The sequence below is a fragment of the Staurois parvus genome, unplaced genomic scaffold (assembly GCF_062004578.1).
Source record: "Staurois parvus isolate SC_StPar_1 unplaced genomic scaffold, SC_StPar_1.0 ptg000124l, whole genome shotgun sequence".
Classification (NCBI taxonomy): domain Eukaryota; kingdom Metazoa; phylum Chordata; class Amphibia; order Anura; family Ranidae; genus Staurois; species Staurois parvus.
Window position 1 is genome coordinate 475,355 of NW_028317920.1, and position 25,839 is coordinate 501,193.

Sequence of the window (25,839 nt, forward strand, 5' to 3'; positions counted from 1 at the left end):
GATCACCAATGTAAGGAGGATTTTTCCCACTGACCACCATTGTAAAGGACATTCTTCCTACTGATCACCAATGTAAGGAGGATTTTTCCCACTGACCACCATTGTAAGGGACATTCTTCCCACTGACCACCATTGTAAGGTGCATTCTCCTCTCGGACCACCAATGTAATGAGAATTCTTCCCACTGATCACCAGTGTATGGAGAAATCTCCCCATGGACCACCAATGTAAGGAGGATTCTTCCCACTGACCACCATTGTAAGGGACATTCTTCCTACTGATCATCAATGTAAGGTGCATTCTTCCCACTGACCACCATTGTAAAGGACATTCTTCCCATTGACCACCAATGTGAGGAAGATTCTCCCCACTAACCACCAATGTAAGATTCTCCCCACTGACCACCAATGTAAGGAGGATTCTTCCCACTGACCACTAGTGTAAGGGACATTCTTCCCATTGACCACCAATGTAAGGATGATTCTTCCTATACTGACCACCATTGTAAAGGACATTCTTCCCACTGACCACCAGTGTATGGAGCATTCTTCCCTCTGACCACCAGTGTAAGGGACATTGCTCCCAATGACTGCCAATGTAAGAAGCATTCTTCCCAATGACTACAAGTTCTCTGGGGCTTGTCTCCCACTGACCACAGGGTCCCTCTTCTTCTGCATTCTCCCGATTAACCACCAATGTAAAGAGTATTATTTCCACTGATCCCCAATGTATGGTGCATTCTTCCCACTGACCACCAATGTAAGGAGGATTCTTCCCATTGACCACCAGTGTAAGGTGCATTCTCCCCATGGACCAGCAATGTAAGGAAAATTCTTCCCACTGATCACCAACGTATGGAGCATTCTCCCCATGGACCACCAATGTAAGGAGGATTTTTTCCCACTGACCACCATTGTAAAGGACATTCTTCCCATTGACCACCAATGTAAGGAAGATTTTCCCCACTGACCACCAATGTAAGGAAGATTCTCCCAACTGACCAACAATGTAAGGAGGATTCTTCCCACTGACCACTAGTGTACGGGACATTCTTCCCACTGATCACCAGTGTAAGAAGCATTCTTCCCAATTACTATAAGTTCTCTGGGGCTTGTCTCCCACTGACCACAGGGTCCCTCTTCTTCTGCATTCTCCCGATTAACCACCAATGTAAAGAGTATTATTCCCACTGATCCCCAATGTATGGTGCATTCTTCCCACTGACCACTAATGTGAGGAGGATTCTTTCCACTGACCACCAGTGTAAGGGACATTCTTCCCACTTACCACCAGTGTAAGGAGGATTCTTCCCACTAACCACCATTGTAAGGAACATTCTTCCCACTGACCACCAGTGCAAGGGGCATTCTTCCCAATGACTGCCAGTGTAAGAAGCTTTCTTCCCAATGACCACAAGTTCTCTGGGGCTTTTCTCCCACTGACCACAGGGTCCCTCTTCCAATGATCATCAATGTAAAGCTGTCACACGCTGGTAGTTTTGTACATTCTTACTAAAAGTCTCATCATTACATTTGATAATGAGTAAAATCAGTAACCCTAGCAAACATTTTTTTTAGCCATCCATAAGGGGGGATTTTTTTCCCAGTGAACACCAATATAAGGGAAATTCTTCCCACCGACCTTCAACTTAAGGAGCATTCCTACCATTGACCACCAATGTAAGGAACATTCTTCCTACTCATCAACAATGTAAGGAGCATTCTCCCCATTGACCACCATTGTAAGGAAGATTATCCCCACTGACCACCAATGTAAGGAGGATTCTTCCCACTAATCAACACTTTATGGTGTATTCTTCCCACTGACCACCAATGTATGGGGCATTCTTCCCACTGACCACCAATGAAAGGGAGATTCTTCCCACTGACCACCAATGTAAGAAGCATTCTTCCCATTGTCCACCAAGGTAAACAGCATTCTTCCCATTGTCTACCAAGGTAAAGAGCATTCTTCCCATTGTCTACCAAGGTAAAGAGCATTCTTCCCAGTGACCACCCAATCTAAGGTGTTTTCTTACCACTGACCACCAAAATAAGGGGCATATTTCCCACAGACTACCAATATAATAAATAATGATAGTAAACCTTATTTTATGTAGTGCCTTTAAAGCTAGCGTCTTAAAGCACTTTACAAAGACAAAAGAAACAAAACACAAGAAATACACAGGATAAAACAAAAGAGGGGGAGAAAAGGGAAAGTTACATGAAAGCTTGTCTAAAGAAAAAATGTTTTAGATTTGATTTGAATGAGTTTAGAGAAGATGATTCTCTGATGTTCTTTGGATGTGAATTCTAGAGTCTTGGGGCATAGCAGAAGGCTCTGTATCCCAATGTCTCAGTATAAGGGACATGCTTCTCACTGGCCACCCATAAGTGTCATTCTTCGCACTGACCACCAACGATATGAGTGTAATTCTTCCCACTGGCCACCAATGTAAGGAGCATTCTTCTCAATGACCATAAATATAAAAGGCATTCATTGCTTCTCAGCCTTTTGGCTAAGATCAAGTGCAGTATCTGTTCTTATCAGTGTCTAGTAGGGGTGCTCCACCATCATTCCTGCTTGCGGGGATGATTGGTTGTATAGTACCCTTGCTGGTACTATGGGTGGTCCTGATGGTTAGTACAGGCTGGAACAGAAACCGAGGCGCCTACAGGCTGCTGGGGCCCGGGAGTAATTCCTCCTGGAATACCGGAGGGGCCCAGTTCCTCCTGGTTTGAATGGACCTACCTTGTCTGGCCAGAGGCCGGGGAGGCAGAAAGTCCACGAACCAGTGCCCCCTGAGAGTGGTCGCCTCAGGGGTGCTCTTAGTAACACTTGGGTGTGGGACCCCAACGTGTGAAAAGGCACATGGTCACTGTTTCAACACTTTTCTTGCACTGCGCCTTTTAGGGCTAGGCCTTTTGGCTAAGTCTTGGGCAATTTTTCCTACGGGCCTCAGGGCCTGGCCAGTGCACAATCTGCACGGCCACTTATTTATTTAATTTATTTTATCTCGCACATTTGTCACTTTTCACTTTTGTGTGTGTTTTCTTTCTCACAGGATGGTAGGGTGTGGGTCCTCGGGCCTACCCTGAGGTCTAGGGGGAGGATGTGTGGCCTTTTGGTTCCTTCCTCCCCTGTCCCTAGGGGGTTTTCTCTTCGGGAGAGCCCCCTTACCAAATACTTGGTGGCTGGCTTCGGCTGGCCACAAGGAACGGGGTCCGCCAGGCCTATTGGCTAGGCGGACCACATGGGAACCTTGTCCCTGTGAGGAGCTTCGTGCCCCGGGGGATCAGGGTAGAGGTCCATCCCCTTCGGGGGAAGGACAAAGCACACCCCTAAGTGCACTTTTTTGTGTGGTGTTCTGCACTTGCACGTTTTTTGTGAACACTTAAGGGTTTTTCGTTTTTCGCACGTTCGCGGACTTAAAAAAAAAAAAGGGGGGGGCAGTTACTGGAACCAATCCCCTGTATAGCGCTCTCTGAAGCTCTCCCTCCCACTGGCTTTAAGCTACTGCAGAGAGAGCCATATAGGGGATTGGTTCCAGTAATTGCCCCCCTGTCACCCTCCCTGTGCACCATATGTTTGCTCATGCTGCTCAGGCCCCCTGTGTGCCCCCCCTACAGTGCTGCCAGCTATCCTCCCCTCCTAACCAGTAATTGCACCCCCACCGTGCCAATCACCTGCCCACATTTGATTCACCAAGCTGCCTGGGCACTTCTTCCTACCAGCAGCTGAAAGCACACAATAGGATCCTTCAGGATGGAGAGTGGTTGAAGGGCCTGATAAATAAGTCACATTTTACCAGCCCTGGATGAACATAATGACTGCTCGGTATTGATCACTCACTGTGTTCATTCATAACCGAAGCATAGTAAACTGTGTTTTTTTTTTGGGGGGGGGCCCTGTCAGGTTGGCTGTATGGGGCCCCGTGGTTTCTAACAGCAGCCTTGCCTTCAGTTATTGAATAATTATAATAATTTTCCTGCACTCAAAAAAAAACTCTAATTACCACTGAAATTAGTAATGATTAACTAATCCCCAGCTGCTGCGTTCAATTGTGCCAAGCCCTTTTGCAATGTAAGTGAAAATGTTAAATTATGAATGTAGTGCTCTAATTCAACACAGGGAAACACATTTCACACCACTAAAATAGCAATATCCAATGTGTGTATCAAACCTTCCTATGTCAGAAACATGTGTAAAAATATTCCCAAGTGTTATATAAATAAAATAAACTCCTTATGTCAAAAAATGCAGCCTTGATTGTATCCAGTGTATGTTTAGTTACAAATGTTGCAAAATTTATGAATCGATCCTTCTTTGCCACAGTTCAGACAAGTATCCAGTGTAGATATAGTTACATAGTTATATAGTCTGGCTGAAAAAAGACAAAAGTCCATCCAGTTCAACCATTAAAAAAACGTTATAATCCTATACCCACAGCAAAGCATGATCCAATTTGCTCCTGCAGGGGACAAAATTCCTTCCTGAAAAGGAAAAGATTAAATTTCTAGTGGTTCTTTCAATTATACTCCATTCATATCAATGATGCTGATCCACCACCTAAAATTGAAAAACCATGCACCCCGCTTTCTGTTTTACTCTAGATTCACATTATTGCAATGTCCCTGCGGCTGCATTTGTGCAGGGGACGGCCATGGTAGCCCTACAATTTGAATGGGCTGCTGTACTTACTGAAGATGCAGAGAAAATGTTCCTGTGCCTTCTCCAAAATTGCAGCCACAGGGAAAACACGTTGTGATTTCCAGTGCATGGGGGTGCCATTAAGAATTTTTTTTGTTGTTGCAGGTGCTGGAACACGTCTGAGTAAGGAAGGGTTATAACCCCTGTCAGGTTTCAACAGCTGTGTCCTCTTGGGGAGATTTCCCTCCACTTCCTGTCCCATAGGCAAAACAGGAAGTAAGAGGAAATCCCTCAAGAGTGGAGAAATCATTGCTAGTCCTTGCTAGAATTAGTGTCCACATTGGAAGATTTTCCCTGTATTCCTGTTCTGGTGACAACCCAATGTTTGAGATTTTCTTTCACTTTAAAGTGGTTCTAAACCTAAAACTTTTTTTACCTTAAGAGCAGATGCACACATATGCGGTGTGGATTGAAGCTCAGATTTCACAGGTAATTGATACAGTAGTTGTTCACAGGTTCATGTCAGGTTTACATCAGGTTCAGGACAGGATTAGCTCAGGATCTTCTCCTGTTCTCACATAGTTTAGAAACGGTTTACATAGAATTCAATTGACTGTAATCTGCACCTGAACCTGAAACCACTACTCAGAAATCATACATGACTCCTTTTAAAACTGCACTGAATCTGCACCATCCGTGCATCGGACATATGTGAACAGGGACCATAGGAAGCAATGTTATTTCACATGTCATTCAGATTTAATGCGGTTCAAACCGCATCCAATCCACATATATGTGAACGGACACTAATGCATTTCCTTCATTAAAGTGTTACTAAACCCAGGACCCGGCATTCACTATATCTGGTCTCCCACAGTACACAGAACATAGAAATGCAATAATTTTTGTAAATATAAACTGCTAAATACCTTATCTCATTTTCTCATCAGCAGTTAGAGCAGTCTTGTGACTTCTATCAGTGTCCAGCCGAGCACTGGTTAAAACTTGTAGGAGGTGTTTTCATTCTGCTCTGAATGTCCTATGAGGCTACATAACCCCTGACGCTCTGTCAGGACAGTGGTAATTGGCCATGTGCTGATCACATGCACTCTCCCAAGAAAATAAAAAACTCTCCAGTAATACACACCAAAACTGAGCATGTGCAGTTTGCCCCCAAGGCTCTGTTCTATCAGCAGATGGATTGGGGACAGTAGAAGAAGGGGAGGATTAGAGAAGACAGGACCAAACATCCTTTTTACGCAATGCGGAGGATCACACCCTTAGGTTCCACAGTATTATAACAAGCATGCTTTACTGCATATACAGACTGATTTTACTGTTGTGGGTTTAGTAACACTTTAAGATAACAAATGCCCCACTACCTATCCTATTAATATTCTCATTTGAAAATCTAAATGTGCAAGGCCAGCATAAGGAGGAGTGCTAGTTTGGTCTGAACTTGGGTATCAGAAGGAAGCTGTCACTCCCACCCACTGCAGATCAACCAATTGCTGCCAGGGCATTCCGCACCCTGCAGCGGCAGGCGCACAAAGGGGCAGGGATGCTTGTGACATCATTGTCCTAATATGGCCATATTAGGATTGTGAGTTGATTCCATGGGAGTAACAGCTCCCTTCCAGGTGTGGTCTGAACCCAAGCTGAGGCGCGAGCAGTGCTCATATATTGCAGTCACCTTCACCGCTCTACCTAAACTATAAGGCTCCGTTCACACCTATGCAGTTTGCTTTTTGTCCGTTTTGCAGTGCGTTTCGCAGTTCGTTTTGCATTTTTCTGTTTTTGACACGTTTGTTCTGCATTTTGTGTTTTGTTCAGCTTTTCTTTTTTTTTTTTTAAGTGGAATTTTTTTTTGCTGGGCAGAATAAAAATGCAAAATGCGACACAAACACACTACCATGCATTTTAGCGGATTTTCCATTAAACTCTATTGTAGCAAAAATGCTGATTTTGCTTTTAAAAAATTCCCTGACCCTTTCCAAAAACACAGCAGCTCAAAAAAGTTTAGATGTGAACATGTTCCATAGGAAACCATGTTAAATGGACTGTAGTGTGTTTCTGCAAAAAGCACTAAAAAACGCATTGGTGTGAACGGAGCCTAATCCCCAGTATTCAGTGTGTGTGACAATTGTACTGTGCATGTGTCCCCATATTTTTCATTCATCATTGAGGCTGGTACCTTCCATCTGCCATCGAGGATTTTATTAACGGTCAGTTTCCTGTGCTTTTATGTTCTGCTATTGGCTGCCTTAACCCGTTTAACTGTAGTTCATCTTGGGAGCATGCTGAAGAGGGTGGCTACATTCTTTATACACGGGAGGCCCTGTAGAGCGAATGTAGCCACCCTCACAGGCAGCTGAACCCATGCAATGTAAATTCTGGTGTATTTCCTCCAGAGGTGTCTACAGCCGCCCATAGACATGAATGGTTGTTTGCGGGTTTACATCTGCCTGTGATAAACATGAATACAGCGTATGGGTGTGGCCACAAAAAAAAAAAAGTCTTTTCTTGTAATATGCCCATATGCGCTTTAATGGGAGCACCAGTGTAAGTCAAGCTGTGCACATCCATTCATGTCTTTGGGTGACCATACACAGTACCTGGGCCTCCTGGGTAGGCGAAATATTTCATAATCTACCTTGCAAGTACCTGTGTGCAAGAGGCCTTAAGAGGTTAGTTCACCTTTACCACAAAACTGCTTATGCAGCTAAGGGGCTCCTGTAGATAAAATATAAACTCTACAGCTTTAACCATTCTGTCTTGTTGCTAGGATGTTGCTAAGACATTCCCAGATGTTACTGCTCACCCCCACCATCACAGGAGTGAGCTCTCAAACCCCCAAACATATGTGGTCCATTATCTCCTCCATCGTAGTATCGCTGAGCTCAGAGCTACTTCAACAAGGGAGAGAAAGTGCATGCAAAGGGATTTGAATAAGATGAGAGTGTCTTAGTAACATCCTAGCAACAAAGCAGGACTGGATGATGCCGCCTCTGGGAGTTTTTCCAATCAGGCTTCAGGAAGTACGTAAATAAATTACACCTATAGCAAGGGCAATATTCAACTTTGGTCAAAGCTGCACAGCTTTTTTTTATCTACAGGAAGTCCTTGCCTGCAGAGGCATTTTTTCTATAGGTATAAGCCATTTACTTACCTCATGAAGCCTGACTGGAAAACATCTAGGATGTTGCTAAGGACGTTGCTAAGAGACTCCTAGCTATTACTGTTTACCTTTACCATCCTAGAAGTTTTCCTTCCAGGCTTCATGATGTAAGTAAATGGTCTACATCTATAGCGTACATGTACATCGTCCGGGCTTAGTGGTTATACCGAAATTACGCCTGCAACTACAGGCATCATCCCGGTATTGTTCTTTAGAGCTGGCGATCTTTTTTTGTAAAAAACATCCTGGCAGCTAATCAGTCCATATCTCTCCATAAAGAGGACCTGTCACTGCTGATTGCTATCACAAAGGATGTTTACATTCTTTGTGATAGTAATAAAAGTGATTTTTTTTTGTTAAAGAGACAGTGTAAAAATAAAACAAAGTAAAAAATAATAATAACATTTTATAAAAGTGTCTCCGTCCCACAGTGCTCGGATGCAATGGCGAACACACACGTCCGGCCTGCACGCATACATAAACAGTGATCGCACATGTGGAGATATTGCCGTGAACAGCAGAGTGAGAGAAATAATTCTAGCACCAGAACTTCTCTGTAACTCTAAACTGGCAACCTGTAAAGGCTTCTAAAGCATCGCCTATGGAGATTTTTAAGTGCTGTAGCTTGGCGCCATTCTACGAGTGTGCGCAGTTTTAATGTGTGACATGTTAGGTATTTATTTACTCATCGTAACATCATATTTTATATTTTATCCAAAAGTTTGGTATTATATTTTGTTTTGTGTGTTAAAATTCATTAAAGTGTATTTTTTCCAAAAAAACTGAAAAATTATGTCACAAATACCGTGTGACAAAAAAAATTGCAACACCCACCATTTTATTCTCTAGGGCCTTTACTTAAAAATAAATAATGTTTGGGGGTTTTAAGTAATTATCTAGTAAAAAAAAAATGGATATGGTTGGCATGAGTACAAAAGTCTAATGGTATTCCACTTCCTCTCAAATCTCTTGAATTCCTATTGCTGGACCTATCTCTACAATCTTGGGTCACTTCAAGTATTTTCACCATTGGAAACCTTTACTCAAATACTGGAATGTATTCCTTCTCGTACCTCAAAGATACATTTGGTTTATCCTCCAAAACCTTTTTCATTTACCTTCGGATTTGATCATTACTTTCCAAAATTCAGTGGTCTAACGGAAACACTGTAATTGAACCTTTATTGAAATTCTACATAACACCCAACCAGTCTCTTAAAGGAATCTCCATCATTTACAAATTACTTGCAATTCCCCTTCTGGACTCGTCTTTTGCTCCCATCAACTACTGGTCATCCTTCATCAATGATGCTCCCCCTAATAAGCAGTGGTACCAAGCTCTTACTATGACAAAAAAAAATATCTTGCTGTAACAATCACTGGGAGTCCTTGCAGAAACTGTTTTTTTGATTGAAAAGATACTTTTATTGCAGAAGCATCAAAAACAACATGATACGTGTAATCGGGGTGCATCTCACCCTGTACTGCGACGCAGCGCACCACATAGCAATACAGTTCCAAGCATACAATAAATACATTCAGAAATAAATACATTCGCTCAGCGGTATGATGCCTGACGTGATGTGCGCGGAGGATGAATCCCCCGGACCACCACGTCCTGCATGACGCCGCTTACCCCAAAAACTGTAGCATCCTAATACAAAATACATTTCCTAGTCACTATGTCATGCAGAAAAACGATAAACTGAAAATCACGATTCACAATAGGCATCGGGTGTGTGGGGGGGGGGGGGGGAAGGGGAGGAAAGGGGGAAACACAGGCCCGAAGCTTTATTGAAAAGACAAAGACACGCAAGGGGGAGTAGGGGGAAGGGGGAAATCTTCAGATGTCCTCTTCCTCCTTAAAGTCCATCAAGGAATAGTCTCTGAGCAGACTGAGGATCAGTCTGCGGCAGTCCTCAATGGACATCCTCTCCCGCTGGTGGATGAGGCGCTTTCTGGCGCACCATAAAGCGTCCTTAAAACAGCACAGCACCCGCCAGGCGCCGTCAATGTCCTCCAGAGAAAAGGTTCCACAGAACAGTTTTCCTTGCAGAAACTGTTTCTACACCCTGACCAGATTGGCTACCATTTACCCCAACTCTTCATCCCAATGCTGGAGGAATGGTGGTCTCCAAGGGACTTTATTCCATATATGGTGGGACTGTCCCATCTTCAAAAGCTATTGGCAGCAATTTCTGGGTTTCTGACATCCCTTTATCTACTCCTCCTCACTTTGACTTCATTGGATCTCCTGATGGGTGTGATGATCCCTACCTGGCCTAAAGATTTCCACACCCTGGCTCACTCACTGTAATAATAGCTACTCATCTGGGATTAAGGAAGAAATGGAAAACACCTAAACCGCCATCCCTATCCGAAGTCATCCAAATATTGAGATGGAATTTTCCTTTGCCAAAGCTAATCTCAACACTGAAAAATGTTATGTCGCATGGGCCATTTGGCTCGCACTCCCCAGAAATGCGGCTTTAGTCAATTCATCTGATTTCTAACACTTTTGACCTCGGCCTTCTCTTTTCCTTATCTTCAATTATTAAAAGCCTATACCCACCCGGACCTCCACTGTATACCGTTCTTAACCTTGCAAACTACTAAGCAACTTATTCACTCCCTTGTTATCTCTCGCCTTGACTATTGTAACTCCCTCCTCAATGACCTACCTTATTGCAGGCTATCCCCTCTTCAGTCTATCATGAATGCTGCTGCCAGACTTATCCACCTTACTAACCGTTCCATATCTGCCACCCCTCTCTGCCAATCCCTCCACTGGCTTCCCATTGCCCAACGGATAAAATTCAAAACATTAACGATAACATATAAAGCCATTTATAACTCTGCCCCAAATTACATCACCAATCTTGTCTCCAAATATCACCCAAACCGTGATCTCCGCTCCTCGCATGACCTCCTACTCTCTAGCTCCCTTTTCTCCTCCTCCCATGCTCGTCTCCAGGACTTCTCCAGAACCTCCTCCATCCTCTGGAACTCTCTACCCCAATCTATCAGACTATCACCTACTCTGCCCACTTTTAGGCGATCTCTGAAAACCTATTTCTTCAGGGAAGCCTATCCTGCCCTCAGCTAATAATGGAATCTTCTATTCCTCCTACCAGTCCATAGCCCACAGTTACTACCTTTTGTACAACCAGCCCCTCCCTCTTAGATTGTAAGCTCCCAGGATCAGGGCCCTCCTAACCCTCTTGTATTGAACTGTATTGTTGCTGTATTGTCTCCCTTAATATTGCAAAGTGCTGAGCAAACTGTTGGCGCCATATAAATCCTGTATAATAATAATAATTACAATGCAATTACTATTTGTCCCTCCCCTAATCTATAAATTACAAATCTATTCCATAATATTTCTCATCATATGTCTAGACTTGTTAGACTATAATTGATATTTTGAAGTTGATTTCTAATTATATATTGGGTTGTTGTTGTTTTGTATGCCATACGTGGAGAGTTATCTGTTAAAGTTGTGGACGGTCACGTGTGTCATACTGTCATCGTTATATTCTCTTTTCTTTTTCAAATAAAGAAAAATTGGAATAAAAAAGAAAAATACAGATTTTCACATGTAAACAAAACGTGTCGGAATAGGCCTGGCCTTCTAGTGGTTCAGCGTTTTTATCTACAGATGCCTCCAGGGGCAGACTGACAACTCATGGGGCCCCCCGGCAATAGGGGATCATGGGGCCCCTGTGTCCTTGCCCAAACTCCAAAAAGCCTATGAAAAAGGTACCAGGGGCATCTCATGGGGCCCCCTACTGACCCTGGGCCCTCGGGCAGTGCCCGAGTTTCCAAATGGTCAGTCTGCCCCTGGACGCCTCTTATCTGCACAGGCAGTTGTTTGGTAAAGGTGAACTAATCCTTTAAATCCTAATGTTTGATTATTTGGGACAAGACTCTGCTGTTTGTGTTTACACGTGTGTACTGGGCTTTGTTCAGGTTTGTTTAGCTTTTTTCCATTCCATGCTCACTGCTCCTTTAAACTGAACTTGTAGGCTGCCAATAAAAGTAATAATGAGCCAATCAGAGGGTGAAGCCAGCATCCTTCCCGCTCAATGGGTCGGGCGTCGGTGACGTCACGCGCCCGTGTTGCTATAGCTGCCGAGGCCGCGCGCAGCGTCAGGTAAATGAGTCAGCACGCGGCGGCTAGGTTGATGACGATGCCAGCGAGGGCGGGACTAAAGCGGCGCGTCCACAGGAAGATGGCGCTCCCCGCGGCTGCGGACCGGCGGCTCAAGTCTGACAACGACGAGCAGCAGCTGCGCCTCAATAACCACCGGAGCGAGCTGGGGAGCTTGGAGCTGCCTCAGGAAGCCGAGAGCGAGGGCATCCCTCTCCACACGCCGTGGACCTTCTGGTTGGACAGGTAGCCGGGGGAGGCCGGGGTTGGAGGATCCCTTCCTTCAGTGACGTGTATGAGCTCTGTTATGGTGGACGAGCTCTGTGATGTCTGAGCGACCTGACTGGCGTTCCCCCTCCCCCACTGTGCAACCCCCTTTTTGCCCCCCGTGTCCTTGCTTCCACCTACCCCCCTGTGTAGCTCCTTAATGTGTCCCCCTGTGTCCTTGCATCCCCCACTGTGTAGCCCTTTAATGTGTCCCCCGTGTCCTGAAATCTCCCTACCCCCCCCGTGTAGCCCCTTAATGTGTCCCCCTTTGTCCTTGCATCACCCTACCCCCCTATGTAGCCCCTTTTCCCTCTTGTACCCGGACAAAACCCCCCCTACTGTGAAACCTCCTGTGTCCGGTCACCCCCTCCCCCACTGTGTAACCCTCTAACGTGCCCCCTGGTGTCCTGACACCCCCCCCCACTGTGCAACCCTCTAATGTGCCCCCCCTCCGTGTCCTGACAATCCCCCCCCCCCCCCCCTGCAGTCCCTTTTGTGGTCTCCCTGTGTCCTTACAATTCCCTCCCCCCCAATGTGCAACCCTCTTAATGTGTCCCCCTGTGGCCTAACGTTCCTCTCCCCCAAGGTGTAGCCCATTGTCCCCCTGTGTCCTGACAGCCCCCTCCCCTACCGTGCAACCCTCTTAATATGCCAGCCCATTAATGTGTGCCCCTGTCCCCCACTGCAACTCCACAATGGGTCCTACCTGTGTTCTGACATCCGCTTTGTCAATGCGTTGCCCTGTGCCCTGACATTCCCCCTCCCTCACTGTGCAACCCTCATAATGTGTCCCCCTGTGTCGTGACATTCCTCTCCCCCACTGTGCAGCCCGTTAATGTGTGCCCCTGTCCCCCACTGCATCTCCATAAGCGCTCTTACCTGTGTCCTGACATCCGCTGCCCTGTGTCCTGACACCCCCCCCCCCCCCCCCCCACTGTGCACCCCCTAATGTGTTTTATTTGTGTCCTGACATCCTCTTCCCCCACTGTATTCGCATAATGTTTTTCCTATGTCCTGACATCCCCTCCCCCACTGCACATTCACCTAATATCTTCTCCCTATGTCCTGACACCTCCTACCCAACAAACACCCTAATGTTGTGCACTCCCTGATTATCTCACGCCTTGACTACTGCAACTCCCTCCTCACCGGCCTACCCCAGTGCAAACTCTCCCCGCTTCAGACCATCCTGAACTCAGCTGCCAGACTCATCCACCTCACCAGCCGCTCCACCTCTGCCACCCCCCTCTGCCTCTCCCTCCACTGGCTCCCTATCGCCCAACGCATCAAATTCAAACTACTCACTCTGACCTACAAAGCCATTCACAACACTGCCCCTAACTACCTCACCGACCTGATTCCCAGGTACCACCCTACCCGTACCCTTCGCTCTTCACAGGACCTCCTTCTATCTTGCTCCCTGGTCTCCTCCTCACACGCACGTCTGCAAGACTTCTCCAGGTCCTCCCCCATCCTCTGGAACTCACTACCCCAATCCATCAGACTGTCACCTTCCCTCCTCACCTTCAGGCGCTCCCTGAAAACCCACCTCTTCAGGGAAGCCTACCCCACCCTCACCTAACTGCTGCTCTCCTTCATTCCTCCTACCACTCCATCCCCCACAGCCACTTCCTCCTGTACCACTACCCCCTCCCTCCCAGATTGTAAGCTCGAAAGAGTAGGGCCCTCTTACCCCTCGTGTGCTGTTCGTAGCTGCTGTAATGTTTCATGTATTGTCCCCCCCCTCTATTGTACAGCGCTGAGCAAACCCTTTGGCGCTATATAAACTCAATGTAATGTAATGTAATAATGTTCCCCCCCCCCCCCCCCCACCATGTGGGCATCCCCTCCCCCACTATGCAACCCATTGCATTGTGTCCTGAAATCACCTTCCCCACTGTGCAACCCAGTAAGGTGTCCACCCATACACCTCCCTCTGTATCCTGAACTCCCAATTTTCACTTACCCATATCGCTCGGTGTCCTCACAACCCTCCTACCCCTCTTCCACGTATACAAATCTGTGTCCTAAAATCCAACCCCCACCCCCTCCTATTCTTTTACCCATATCTGTGTCCTGAGGTTCATCCCTTGTGTGGCCCATGTTGCTTGTATTTGTGGCCCCTCCAGCACTTTGTGCAATGTTGTATGCCCTAGCTCTCCTCTTCTGTGCCCTTTGCTTGGTCTGTACAGTTCTGTCCCTCTGTGTCCCCTTGGCTATGTGTGCCACTGTGTCTCCGCTGCCTGGGCCCCCTCTGTGCCGCTTTCAGTGGCTCTGCCTTGCTTTGCACTTTTCTCCTCTTGCTGTATGTGCCCTGCTGTGCCAGCTATCTACCCCAATATGTGCTGCTTTCTCTCACATGTCCCCCTTCCCCTGCTGTGACCTTGTTTATCTTTACTGCTCCCCTCCCCCATTTCCCATGTCCCAGCCTGTATCCCAGTGCTGTGTATCCTTGGTTATTAAACGTTCTCTCACTTATTCTTTTGTCCTGTTTCCCAGCATCAGTCTGTACTCCCAGCTCCTTTTTCCTTATTTCCCATCCTGTGCTGTATTTGTTAATATTATTTGACACACAAATGTTTGAGGTTATATTGTATACAAATTTCCAACAAATTAGAAGATCCTTGGAACAGACTCATAATTGTTCTCACATTCCTTTCAGCAGTGCTCAGCATCAACCCAGCAGAGCAGGAAAGTTGAGTTGGCCATGATGTGCAAACCTCTGCCAGCTGGCCATATGTTAGTGTTCTCAATGCATGCACCAACTCCAAATATTGAAGACTAATATACCCCAGTTCTGGTTTGATCAGAGGGGTTTTCCAAAGGTATTTTCCAGCATGCTGTAAAATAGGTTGTAGCAAATGTTCCCCCATGACTCAATGCTGTTTGTTGGGGGATCACTTTGAAAAACGGCCACAAAGTGAAGTACAGGTGAAACTCGAAAAATTAGAATATCGTGTCAAAGTTAATTTATTTCAATAATGCAACTTAAAAGGTGAAACATATGAGATAGACTCATTACATGCAAAGTAAGATAGTTCAAGCCGTGATTTGTCATTGTGGTGATTATGGCTTACAGCTCATGAAAACCCCAAATCCACAATCTCAGAAAATGAGAATATTACATGTAATCAATAAAACAAGGATTGTACATAGAACAATATCGGACCTCTGAAAAGTAGAAGCATGCATATGTACTCAGTACTTGGTTTGGGCCCCTTTTGCAGCAATTACTGCCTAAATGCGGCGTGGCATGGAAGCTATCAGCCTGTGGCACTGCTGAGGTGTTATGGAAGACCAGGATGCTTCAATAGCGGCCTTCAGCTCTTCTGCATTGTTCGGTCTCATGTCTCTCATCTTTCTCTTGGCAATGCCCCATAGATTCTCTATGGGGTTCAGGTCAGGCTAGTTTGCTGGCTAATCAAGCACAGTAATCCCACGGTCATTGAACCAGGTTTTGGTGCTTTTGGCAGTGTGGGCAGGTGCCAAGTCCTGCTGGAAAATGAAGTAAGCATCCTCATAAAGCTCGTGTGTCAAAGGAAGCATGAAGTGCTCCCAAATCTCATTAGTTGCGTTGACCCTGGACGTAATGAAGCACAGTGGACCAACACCAGCAGATGACATGGCTCCCCAAATCAACACACTGTGGAAACTTCACACTGGACGTCAAGCATCTTGCAGTGTGTGCCTCTCCATTCTTCCTCCATACTCTGGGTCCTTGGTTTCCAAATGAGATGCAAATGTTGCTCATCAGAAAAGAGGACTTTGGACCACTGAGCAACAGACCAGGTCTGTTTTTCTTTAGCCCATGTAAGACTCTTCTGACATTTGTTGTTCAGGAGCGGCGTGACAAGAGGAATACGACATTTGAAGCCCATGTACAGGATCCGTCTGTGTGTGGTGGCTCTTGATGCACTGACTCCAGCCTCAGTCCACTCCTTGTGAAAGCCCCCAACACTTTTGAATGGCCTTTTCCTGATAATCCTCTCCAGGCTGTGCTCATCCCTGCTGCTTGTGCACCTTTTTCTTCCACACTTTTCCCTTCCACATAACTTTCTATTAATGTGCTTTGATACAGCACTTTGGGAACATCCAACTTCTTCTTTAGCAATTACCTTTTGAGGCTTTCCCTCCTTATGGAGGGTGTCAATGATGGTTTTCTGCACAACTGTCAGGTCAGCAGTCTTTCCCATGATTGTGATTCCTACTGAACCAGACTGAGTGACCATTTAAAGGCTTAGGAACCCTTTGCAGGTGCTATGACTTAATTAGCTGATTAGAGTGGGACACTTTGAGCCGAGAACATTGCACCTTTTCACAATATTCTCATTTTCTGAGATTGTGGATTTGGGGTTTTCATGAGCTGTAAGCCATAATCATCACAATTATGACATTCACGGCTTAAACTATCTTGCTTTGCATGTAATGAGTATCTCATATATTAGTTTCACCTTTTAGTTGCATTACTGAAATAAATGAACTTTTGCACAATATTCTAAATTTTTGAGTTTCACCTGTAAGATCCTATGATCACAGCACCCTGATTGAGAAATGCAGGTCTAACAATGTAAGAAGTCAGTGACCTTTTAATGGGACCTGTGTTGTGGAAACTCTGCCCAAAAAAAGCAAGCAGAGGTCAAAGACCTGTGTGGCAGTATTGCCTGTACCACATTTTTCCCCATCACCATGCCTTGTATGAGATGTTAAACTCTGGGATACCGAGGCTTGCCTATTGAAAATCCTCTCACTCAAAGGTCTTTTTGATACATTTATTGGTTATGAGCATCACATAGTCAGTGTACTTGGGAGGCTGGTGGGATGTGAGCCACTTCCTTCAGTGCCTGAGCAGTAGATGATAGAATCATGATGAGATGCAATAGAAGACTTGGGTTTCAGCTTGATGGACCATTTCAACAGCATTGGAATTTGCAGACTGAATTCCACACCCTGTCATTGTGTGATGGTAGACTTTTTGGTGGTGCTATCTTTGCTTCCTCAAGACTGATGGGCAGGTTAATCAAGTCGCAGAGGTGGAAGAATGCACAAAATGAGCGAAGCAGAACAGGGAGATCTTGCACTCGAGGTTCTGTTACAGATTTCTCTCCAGTAAGGAAAAGCAGCACAGTAGTGACTTCTCCAAATCTCACTTCAGTCAGTGTCTTGGATGATCTCACACTTCCCCTATGAAGCGTAAGACACAGGATGTCCTAGGTACAGTGTTCTGTTTTCCTGGAGGAAATCAAGATGGGATACGATTTTCAGGGTACTGCGAAGCCATAATTAGAATTAAAAAATGTCATACTTGCCTGCTCTGTTCAATAGTTTTGCCCAGAGCAGCTTTGATCCTCTTCTCAGGTCTCATGCTGACGCTCCTGGATTCTCCATCTAGTGCCCCAATAGGAAGCTGCTTCCTATGGGGGTACTTGTGCAGCCTTCATCCCTAGACACAGTGCGGCATGGCCCTGCTCCCTTAGTTTATCAGCCATTGGCTTCCACTGTGATGGTTCTGCCCTGTGAGAAGGGACAGAGCAGAGAGCTGCTGCTACTCATGCACAGTGCTGTATCGCAATGGGGTTCAAGTATAAGGGGGGGATCCCAGGCACAGAAGACTTTCACTTTAATGCACAGGGGTAAAAACCTAAACACTTTAGAACCATTTTAACATTTCCAGATGTTCCCTAGAAAATGGCAATTGTTTTGGTTTAATGTCCATTTTAACTGTGTCTTGTCTGCCCTATAGCAGAAGTACTGCTGCAGGGTGGCACAGGTGTGCAAAATCACATGTGTTTTTTTTTTGCAGGTCTGGGTAGGGGGTGTTAACCACACAGTTAACCCTTTGATCACCCCACATTAACCCTTCCTGCCCAGTGCCATTAGTACAGTCAGTGCTCTTTATTAGCACTGATCACTGTATTTGTGTCCATGGGTATGTCAGTGACAGTCAGTTCCCCCCGTGTCAGAATGCCTGTTGCAGTCCTGTAATTTGCTGATTGCTGCCATTACTAGTGTAAAACAATTCAATTCCCAGTGTATATATACTTCCATTTGTTAACACTATAACTTAAAATTTTTTTTTTGGACATGTTTAATAGCAAAAGTGTGTGGCGCAGAAAATAAAGAATGCAAAGGCTATCAAATACCACAGACAAACCGCTCCATTTGTGGGGGGGAAATGGATGTAAAGTTTATTTGTGTGCAGCGGTGCATGACCGCGCAATTGTCAAAGTAATGCAGCACCATAATGAAAAATGGCCTGATCAGGAAGGGGGTAAATCCTTTGGAGGGCAAGTGGTTAAAACTGAAGGAGAGATCAGAGAATTCCAGTGGGCACAAGCTGAATCTGCAATTTTGTTTGGCAGGAAACTGTTTACCAACTACTTTTCTTATTGGGCCTTGGCATGCTTTGTTCGCACTCTGGGGGGCCTTAGATCTTTATGGTGTGCTGGCAGCTGACACCTCTGTGCTTAATGTACCTTGGAACAATATATAGGAGAATATTCAGCATGGACACTCATCCCCTATAGAGATTTGTAGCACATGCCCCCCCCCCCCCCCCCATCTGGGAGCCAATGACTTGTGAGAAGGATGGAAACAAAGGAAGCCAATATGTAACTGTTTAGGAAAATGGGGACTTGTAGTTAGTCCATTACTATGCATCTGCATCAGGGCTAGTCTAGTCAGTATGGATAACACTTTTGGTATTAGACCCATAGTGCTGCAGGTAAAATGTGAGCAGGGGTTTTGTCCTGTTTGTATACACCCGGTTTGTTCTCAGGAGTAATGTTTGCAAACAATGACATGTCCAGGATAGGTAGTGAGTGTCAGTGAGCAGGCACTCCTTCACTCCATAGTTATGCAGCTAAAAATAGCCCATCCTGGCATTCCAAAGTCACTGCTGTCTGCAATATTTACTTTTTTTTTTTTTTTTGGTACTGACCCATTTCGAAATAACTTGCAGAATACAGACCTGAGAACTGGCAGTCTTGGTTACAAAACTTGTATCCCCAATAACCTGCCAGTGTTTCCTTTGTAGGATGCCAGAGGAGTCAAATCATGGGGAGCATATACAAACTCCAGGATTTGGGTATCTTAAACCCATAATGCTGACGTGTTTAAAACAAGATCTGACCTTGGAAGTGCTTAAGGGCATTGTACACTTTGTTTTAACTAGGTATTGATGTAGTTACATTCACTGTGCTGTTTGTATGCCTTTAGGCTCCATGTACACGGTGCGGTGCGTTTGGAGAACGTTTCTGAACGCTGGGAATTGACAGCATAAAAACACAGGTTAATAAAAGTCAGCTTTGCTGCCTTTAGCCGCGTTTGTGAGCGTTTGCATTCAGAAGCGTTTTTAAAGATCCGCACAGGAGAACCTCCCAAATGGCCAGAATGCACTGGAAAAGGGTTAATTAATGATTTCAGATAGAGTAGAAGCAGAGAGCAGTATTTGTTTAGCTGTGTTTTTTTTTTTTTTTTTTTTTTTTTTTTTTTGTGGTTGGATGTGTTTTTAACTAATTTCTGTGCAGAAAGTATTGCAGCAGTGTCTAACATTTTCTTTCATGCAAAACCGCAGTATGGTGTACAGGTCCATTTGAGTACCGGGAAACCGCTTTGCATGCATTTTTCATGATGAGAAAAGGCTCTGGACAGCATCTGGAAATGGAATTGTTAAAAAAAAAAAAAATTCCAAACGCTTATAAACGTGGTTGGCTGCATTTACAAGTGTTTGGCGTTTGAAAACACTGATAATCTACTCCTGAATGCAAGTTTTGTGCGTTCAAACAAACTAAACTCAACTGCCTGGAAACAGTGTACAAGGACACATAGGAAAAGATTAGGGAGAGTTCAGGGGCTGCTGAGAAAAATTGCAGAAAAGCTTCTAAATGTGCATTTATCAGCTGCAGTGTACATGGAGCCTAACTTTGTAATGACTTTCTCACATGTTATGGCTGCAGTGTCATGGCTCATCGGTTTCCTTATGTCCATGGTTTGCTATTGCAAGTCTGCCCCTAATCACCAAAGGGAGGAAACCACTTCTGTTCTGGGTCACATGCTCTACCTGCTTGTTGGTTACATAGTTAGTCTGGCTGAAAGACCTAAGTCCATCCAGTTCAACCATAAAGAGGCAATTGGATATTCCCTGGATAAACTTTACCTATAAATGGCATGTCTGCCAGATCGAATTAGCTTGAACTAGACCAAGATACCCAGGGATTGTGGGATATATAGTTCTGATACTAGTTTAGACTGACGCCTTATGCAGTAACCTGTGCTGTGCCATGTAGTATGCCTCATGTTTCTGCACAAACTGCTGACACAGGAAAGTGAAGATCTACTCCACTACAGGTTGTGTACAGGAGGGCAGCAAACTCCTTTAAACTACATGATCAATGCACATCTTTATGTAGGCGAAAAACAAGGTGCATATAGGAAAGCTTTTACGGTAATATGGATGTGTTGACATGCTGATATTTAAAGTGAAGCAATAGGTGAACTAAAACAAAAAAAACATGCTGCAGTTTGTTTTCCTGATTCCCCCATCAGTTTTATTACCAGTGATCCTGCCAGTAGTTTGGTTAGTTTTCCACTTCTCTGCTAGGGTGACAATGCAGTTATATCCAGGGGCGGACTGACCATTTTAGAAACTCGGGCACTGCCAGAGGGCCCGCAGTCAGTAGGGGGCCCCATGAGATGCCCCTGGTACCTTTTTTTTCATAGGCTTTTTTGAGTTTGGGCAAGGACACAGGGGCCCCATGATCTCCTATTGCCCGGGGGCCCCAGGAGTTGTCAGTCTGCCCCCGGTTATATCCACAATGATAGTGTGGCAATGTTGCCACCCTTTGCGGAATATGTATTGACTGCTTACAGTTGCACTTGAAAACTTACGAAGAGAACTGGGAAAAAAAGGCGCTGTGGAAAATGCTCTCAGACAAGCACCTTAGTGAAGGTGCATCTTTATTGGGTGAGACAAAGTAGCAAATATAATAAAATTGACCAGCCTGAAGTGGACAATGTGACTCCAATGGATGGCCCGTCCGCTCTGAGGGGAGCTGAGATCAGAGAATGCTCCTGTCTGCTTCAGATCACGTGGTGTCAGCGTACCAGCGTCCTGGGTGGTGTCACCATGGCAAACGAAGGCAGTGTCCGGCGTTGGCTTCAGCTGGGAGCATATGTAGGGTTACCAAGACATGTTTCGCGCAGTTGCGCTTTGTCAAGTCTTGAAAATTTACCCCTCCCCCTCTTTTTGCTCAGCTTTGACATGTCAGACTCCTGCCCAATGAGGGTCTGGCATTTGACTGTTGAATGAATAGGGACATGATCCTATCTTGACTTGGGGGGAGGTTGAAACTTGTGCCTATGATCCATTCATTCCACAGGGACTGAGGATGAACGCTCTGTAGGGTTAAATGGAGAGGGCATAATGCATGTGCAAGTCACTCAGATTTTGACAATCCTGTGTAGTTTGGAACCTTGGCCCAGGTGCTTGCATGTGTCTCAAGGTAACAGAATATCTAAGGTGACGACACCACTGGACGTTTGTGGCCTAGCAACGAAGATTCCTTGGGTGCAAAATGAAATGGGGGCATTGTCTGGAGTTGGTCTAGGCCAAGTTAGGTTAATTTTTAAGGGAACCTATGAGAAACTGAGCCTTCCATTGCAGCCCTTTCTTGAAGTTGGTTGCAGGTCTCATGCTGCTCCAAAACGTTTAGCCTGGAACATGTATGCAGATGGTCAAACTCTTGTCACCTTCATCTGCCTGCTTGTGTATAGGAGTCATTGTATTGAAAGGGGCATTACCATGGCAGCTAGGGTCTTCAGAAGAAGAGTTTTGACAATTTTAGCTGTCTGTAAATAGGCTTTAGTCTATGACAGCAGTAAACTCCCCCTGGACAATCTCTCTGAAGAGATCAGTTAAACAGGTTTGGATACATTTTATGAACTTTGCTTTACCCCGAAGATAATGCAGATTAAACATGTCTGCCTGCCCCCCCCACCCCCCCTTCCTTCCTGTTCTATTTGCATAAACCCATATGTATGAGGCTACCAGACCTGTTTAGGGCTCAGGTTGGCTGGGGTTTCCTGCATTTTACATAAACCAAACAGGACTGCAAATATCAATTGACTTAAATTGAGTAGTGTAGATTAAGATTTAACAATCTTTGACTTGTTTTGCATTTTCTTCAGATGCAGCATGTTCTATTGAGGTGGATATGAGCTGCAGAGAAAGCGGGTCAGACACGGCCTTTATATACCCATTCAGCACCAGGCTGGTTTTCAGTGCTGTGATAGTTTGACAATTAGGGGTTTATTTACTAAAGCTGGAGAGTCCAAAATCAGACTCCCTTCTGCATAGAAACCAATCCGCTTCCAGGTTTCATTGCCAAAGCTTCATTGAACTAGCTGAGGTTAGAAGCTGATTGGTTTCTATGCAGAAGGGAGTCTGATTTTGGACTCTCCAGCTTTAGTAAATAAACCCCTTACTGTCTAACACTACTCAATTTGTACTCCGCACTGTATTTTATACACTTTAATACCAAAAAGACCAATCCCAAAATTGGTGAATTTTTGAATTTTAACTATTGTAAAAAGACCAAGCACTTCAACAAAGTTTCCTTAATATCTAGTATTAAATGTATAAATGACAGGACAACGTGAACACCCCTAAATGATCGTTTTTGGAAAGTACACCTCAAAGTGATTTTATTTTCTTTAAGTCTTTGGAAATTAAAGCTGGTACTGAGGCAGTTGGGACCTGAAACTTGGTAATGGTACACTAGATACAGCTCACCCTTAGTGTACAGGTCATACAAAGGAGGAGTTGAAAGGATCAATGTAAAGGTCATACAATGTGGGGATGAAGGGTTAATATGCCGGTTAAGGGAGGTGAAGTAGCTGATATACAAGTACATAGGGAGGCAGGATGGAGGTGAAATGTACAGTGAGTGGGGTTGAACAATCTCAATACAACTTGAATCTGCTGCTGCTCAATTCTTTCTCCCAACTGAGGAAGGGGGGGCTTCACACATGTAAAAATACTGGAGTGTTTACATTTGTGATTAGAGGGATTGTCCTTCACTGTGATCACAAGGTACAGAGCCATTGTGTACAGGTCTATTATCTGGGCTGTCTTGATGGCTCAGATTACAGCCATTCATGGGCACCCCTGTCTTCTCAAGTTTCTGTTTATAAACAGAACCCCAGAAAAGAATGTACATTATGCCACCATTTAAAACTGGCAGTAGTGAAGGTTAATCAGGGCTGTATGACAAGAGAACCAGACTGTAGACATACTTGGGTGACCACCCTTGTATAGCTAACTTTACTTTCTGTCTAGTTACCTGCAGGAGAATGGCCCTTCATGTGTATGAGTTCAGTTTGTTCTGAAATGCTTGTCTACTGTCACAGAATTGCAATTGATCATTTAAAAAGGTCTTGGTGTGGAGACATGCCTGTGTTGCTATTGACAGAAACCAAGAACAGCGCAGAGCTTGTGGCCTTTGTTCAGTTTGAACGGGTAAAATAAACTGTTGCAGCTCCTCTGTATACCAGCCTCCTGCAGTGAGCAGTTTACATTCAGCTGCTCTGCACATGTTGAACGTTTTGTATATCTGTGGGAAGTTAAAAATGCATATTTGTGCTTTTAATCTATATTGGCACTTTAACCCTTTTGGACTTCATCCAAGGGTATTTTTAGTTTTGGGTGGAGTGCCTAAATTAAGTCACTCCCTGCCTTAATTTCCAGTGCTAAATTAGTTTATAAATTCCTGTGTAGTTATGTTTGGTCTTTATCGCTGTAGGATCTGGGATGACATGTCTGTTCTCAGATTAGTGCCTTGAAATTAGTTTAATCGGTTATATAAATGTAGAAATTTCTTTCAAAAAGTACTGACAGGTAGTTATTTCAGAATGCCCATGTGAAAGGAGCATTACAGTCTTTTCTCTTATAAAAAAAACTAACGGACCTGATTGGAAGGTCCATGGAGCCTTATGTGCAGGCCTACCTCCTCTGTCTGATCAAGTCTGGTTTAAAAAAAAACACAAAAATTTTCTGTTTTTGTGGACCAGTTTGGCTGTAGCTTGATGTAAACGGACAGCAACTGTTTATACCCAGACGCACAGAGGGGTCTGCTAATGACTGCTCCGCATAGACTGATGGCTAGACATAGACGGCTGTGACATCTGTCCTGCTCTGCTCCAATCAGCAGGGGAATCTGTGAACAAAGCTGTTTTAAGACTAGGAATACCTGTTGAGGGCTTCTGGGAATAAATTGAATTTACTCCATCCAATGTAGATACATTCTATCCCTTGGTTCAAATAATGTGTTTATCTTATAGGATGTATAAGTGTAATCTCCAAGTGGGTACTATTTGTGATATTAATCTAATTTTAATCAGTTGGCATTTGTTAAATATTCATGATAGGGTTGTACCAGTACTTGTGCAAATGATCCTGATACCTGAAACGGATACCGGTTTGTGGTGTGATTTGAGCTCATAAAATGAACGGGCTCCAATCGCACTGCAAAGAATCACATGCGATTCTGAATAGGAATGCGGTGTGGTTCCTGTTCAAATTGCATGCGCTTACCCTCAGTGCTCCTGTGTGATCCCCATAAAACAGAGCGCCATTGAAGTGCAGCAATGGGCAAAACCGTTTAACATGCATGTTAAAAATGCATAATATTTTGCATGTCAAATCCAAAACCACTGCTGCTTGCAGTTCCCACAGGGCTGGAGGAGATGTAGAGAATTCTGGGAGCCCTGTGGGTGTAGGGCGGAAGTGATGTCTGGGGCAGTCCACTTTATTTATTTTGAGTTTATATAGCGCCAAAGGGTTTGCTCAGCGCTGTACAATAGAGGGGGGGACAATACATGAAACAGTACAACAACAAACAGCACACGAGGGGTTAGAGGGCCCCATTCTTTCAAGCTTACAATGTAGGAGGGAGGCGGTAGTGGTACAGGAGGAAGTGGCTGTGGGGGGGGGGGGGGGTGGAGTAGTAGGAGGAATGAAGGAGGACGGCTCTTAGGTAAGGGTGGGGTAGGCATCCCTGAAGAGGTGGGTTTTCAGGGAGCGCCTGAAGGTGAGGAGGGAAGGCGACAATTTGATGGATTGGGGTAGTGAGTTCCAGAGGATGGGGGAGGACCTGGAGAAGTCTTGCAGTCATGGGAGGAGACCAGGGAGCAAGACAGGAGGTCCTGTGGGGAGCGAAGGGTACAAGTAGGGTGGTACTTGGGAATCAGGTTGGTGAGGTAGGTAGGGGCAGTGTTGTGAATGGCTTTGCAGGTCAGAGTTAGCCGTTTGAATTTAAGCCCATTCATTTTGTATGACGAAGTTATTGGTACTCATCAGCGAGTACCAAAAGTATTGGTACACCCCCCATGCATGATTTTATCCAGAAATCAAAGTTCATTGATTATCAGATAAAGTAGAACTATAGGCCAAAATTTTATATTGGCGTAAGGTTATAACGCCTGTCAATTTTATTTTGTCTGTCAAATCAGGAATTTTTTCCCTCCCTTCCTGTTCTATAGCCAAAACCGGATCTGAGAAAATCCCTAAGGGAGTTCCTTGGGGACCCCCAGGTCTCCA

At 44.9% G+C, this 25,839-nt stretch overlaps 1 protein-coding gene and 1 pseudogene across 2 annotated transcripts in view; both read left to right on the top strand.

The window, feature by feature from the left end:
- Window positions 1-25,839, top strand: part of EIF4E3 (eukaryotic translation initiation factor 4E family member 3) — a 43,138-nt gene that overhangs the window by 1,056 nt on the left and 16,243 nt on the right. Inside the window, exon 1 of one of the 2 annotated variants that reach the window (XM_089672248.1) lies at window positions 12,013-12,224. The exons of the other annotated variant lie outside the window; for it this stretch is intronic. Within the exon in view, the coding sequence (XP_089528374.1) occupies window positions 12,013-12,224 (212 nt within the window). Of the gene's footprint in view, window positions 1-12,012; window positions 12,225-25,839 lie in introns of those variants that run through there. 2 annotated transcript variants of the gene reach the window in all.
- Window positions 2,499-2,615, top strand: LOC149467064 (U2 spliceosomal RNA; annotated as a pseudogene).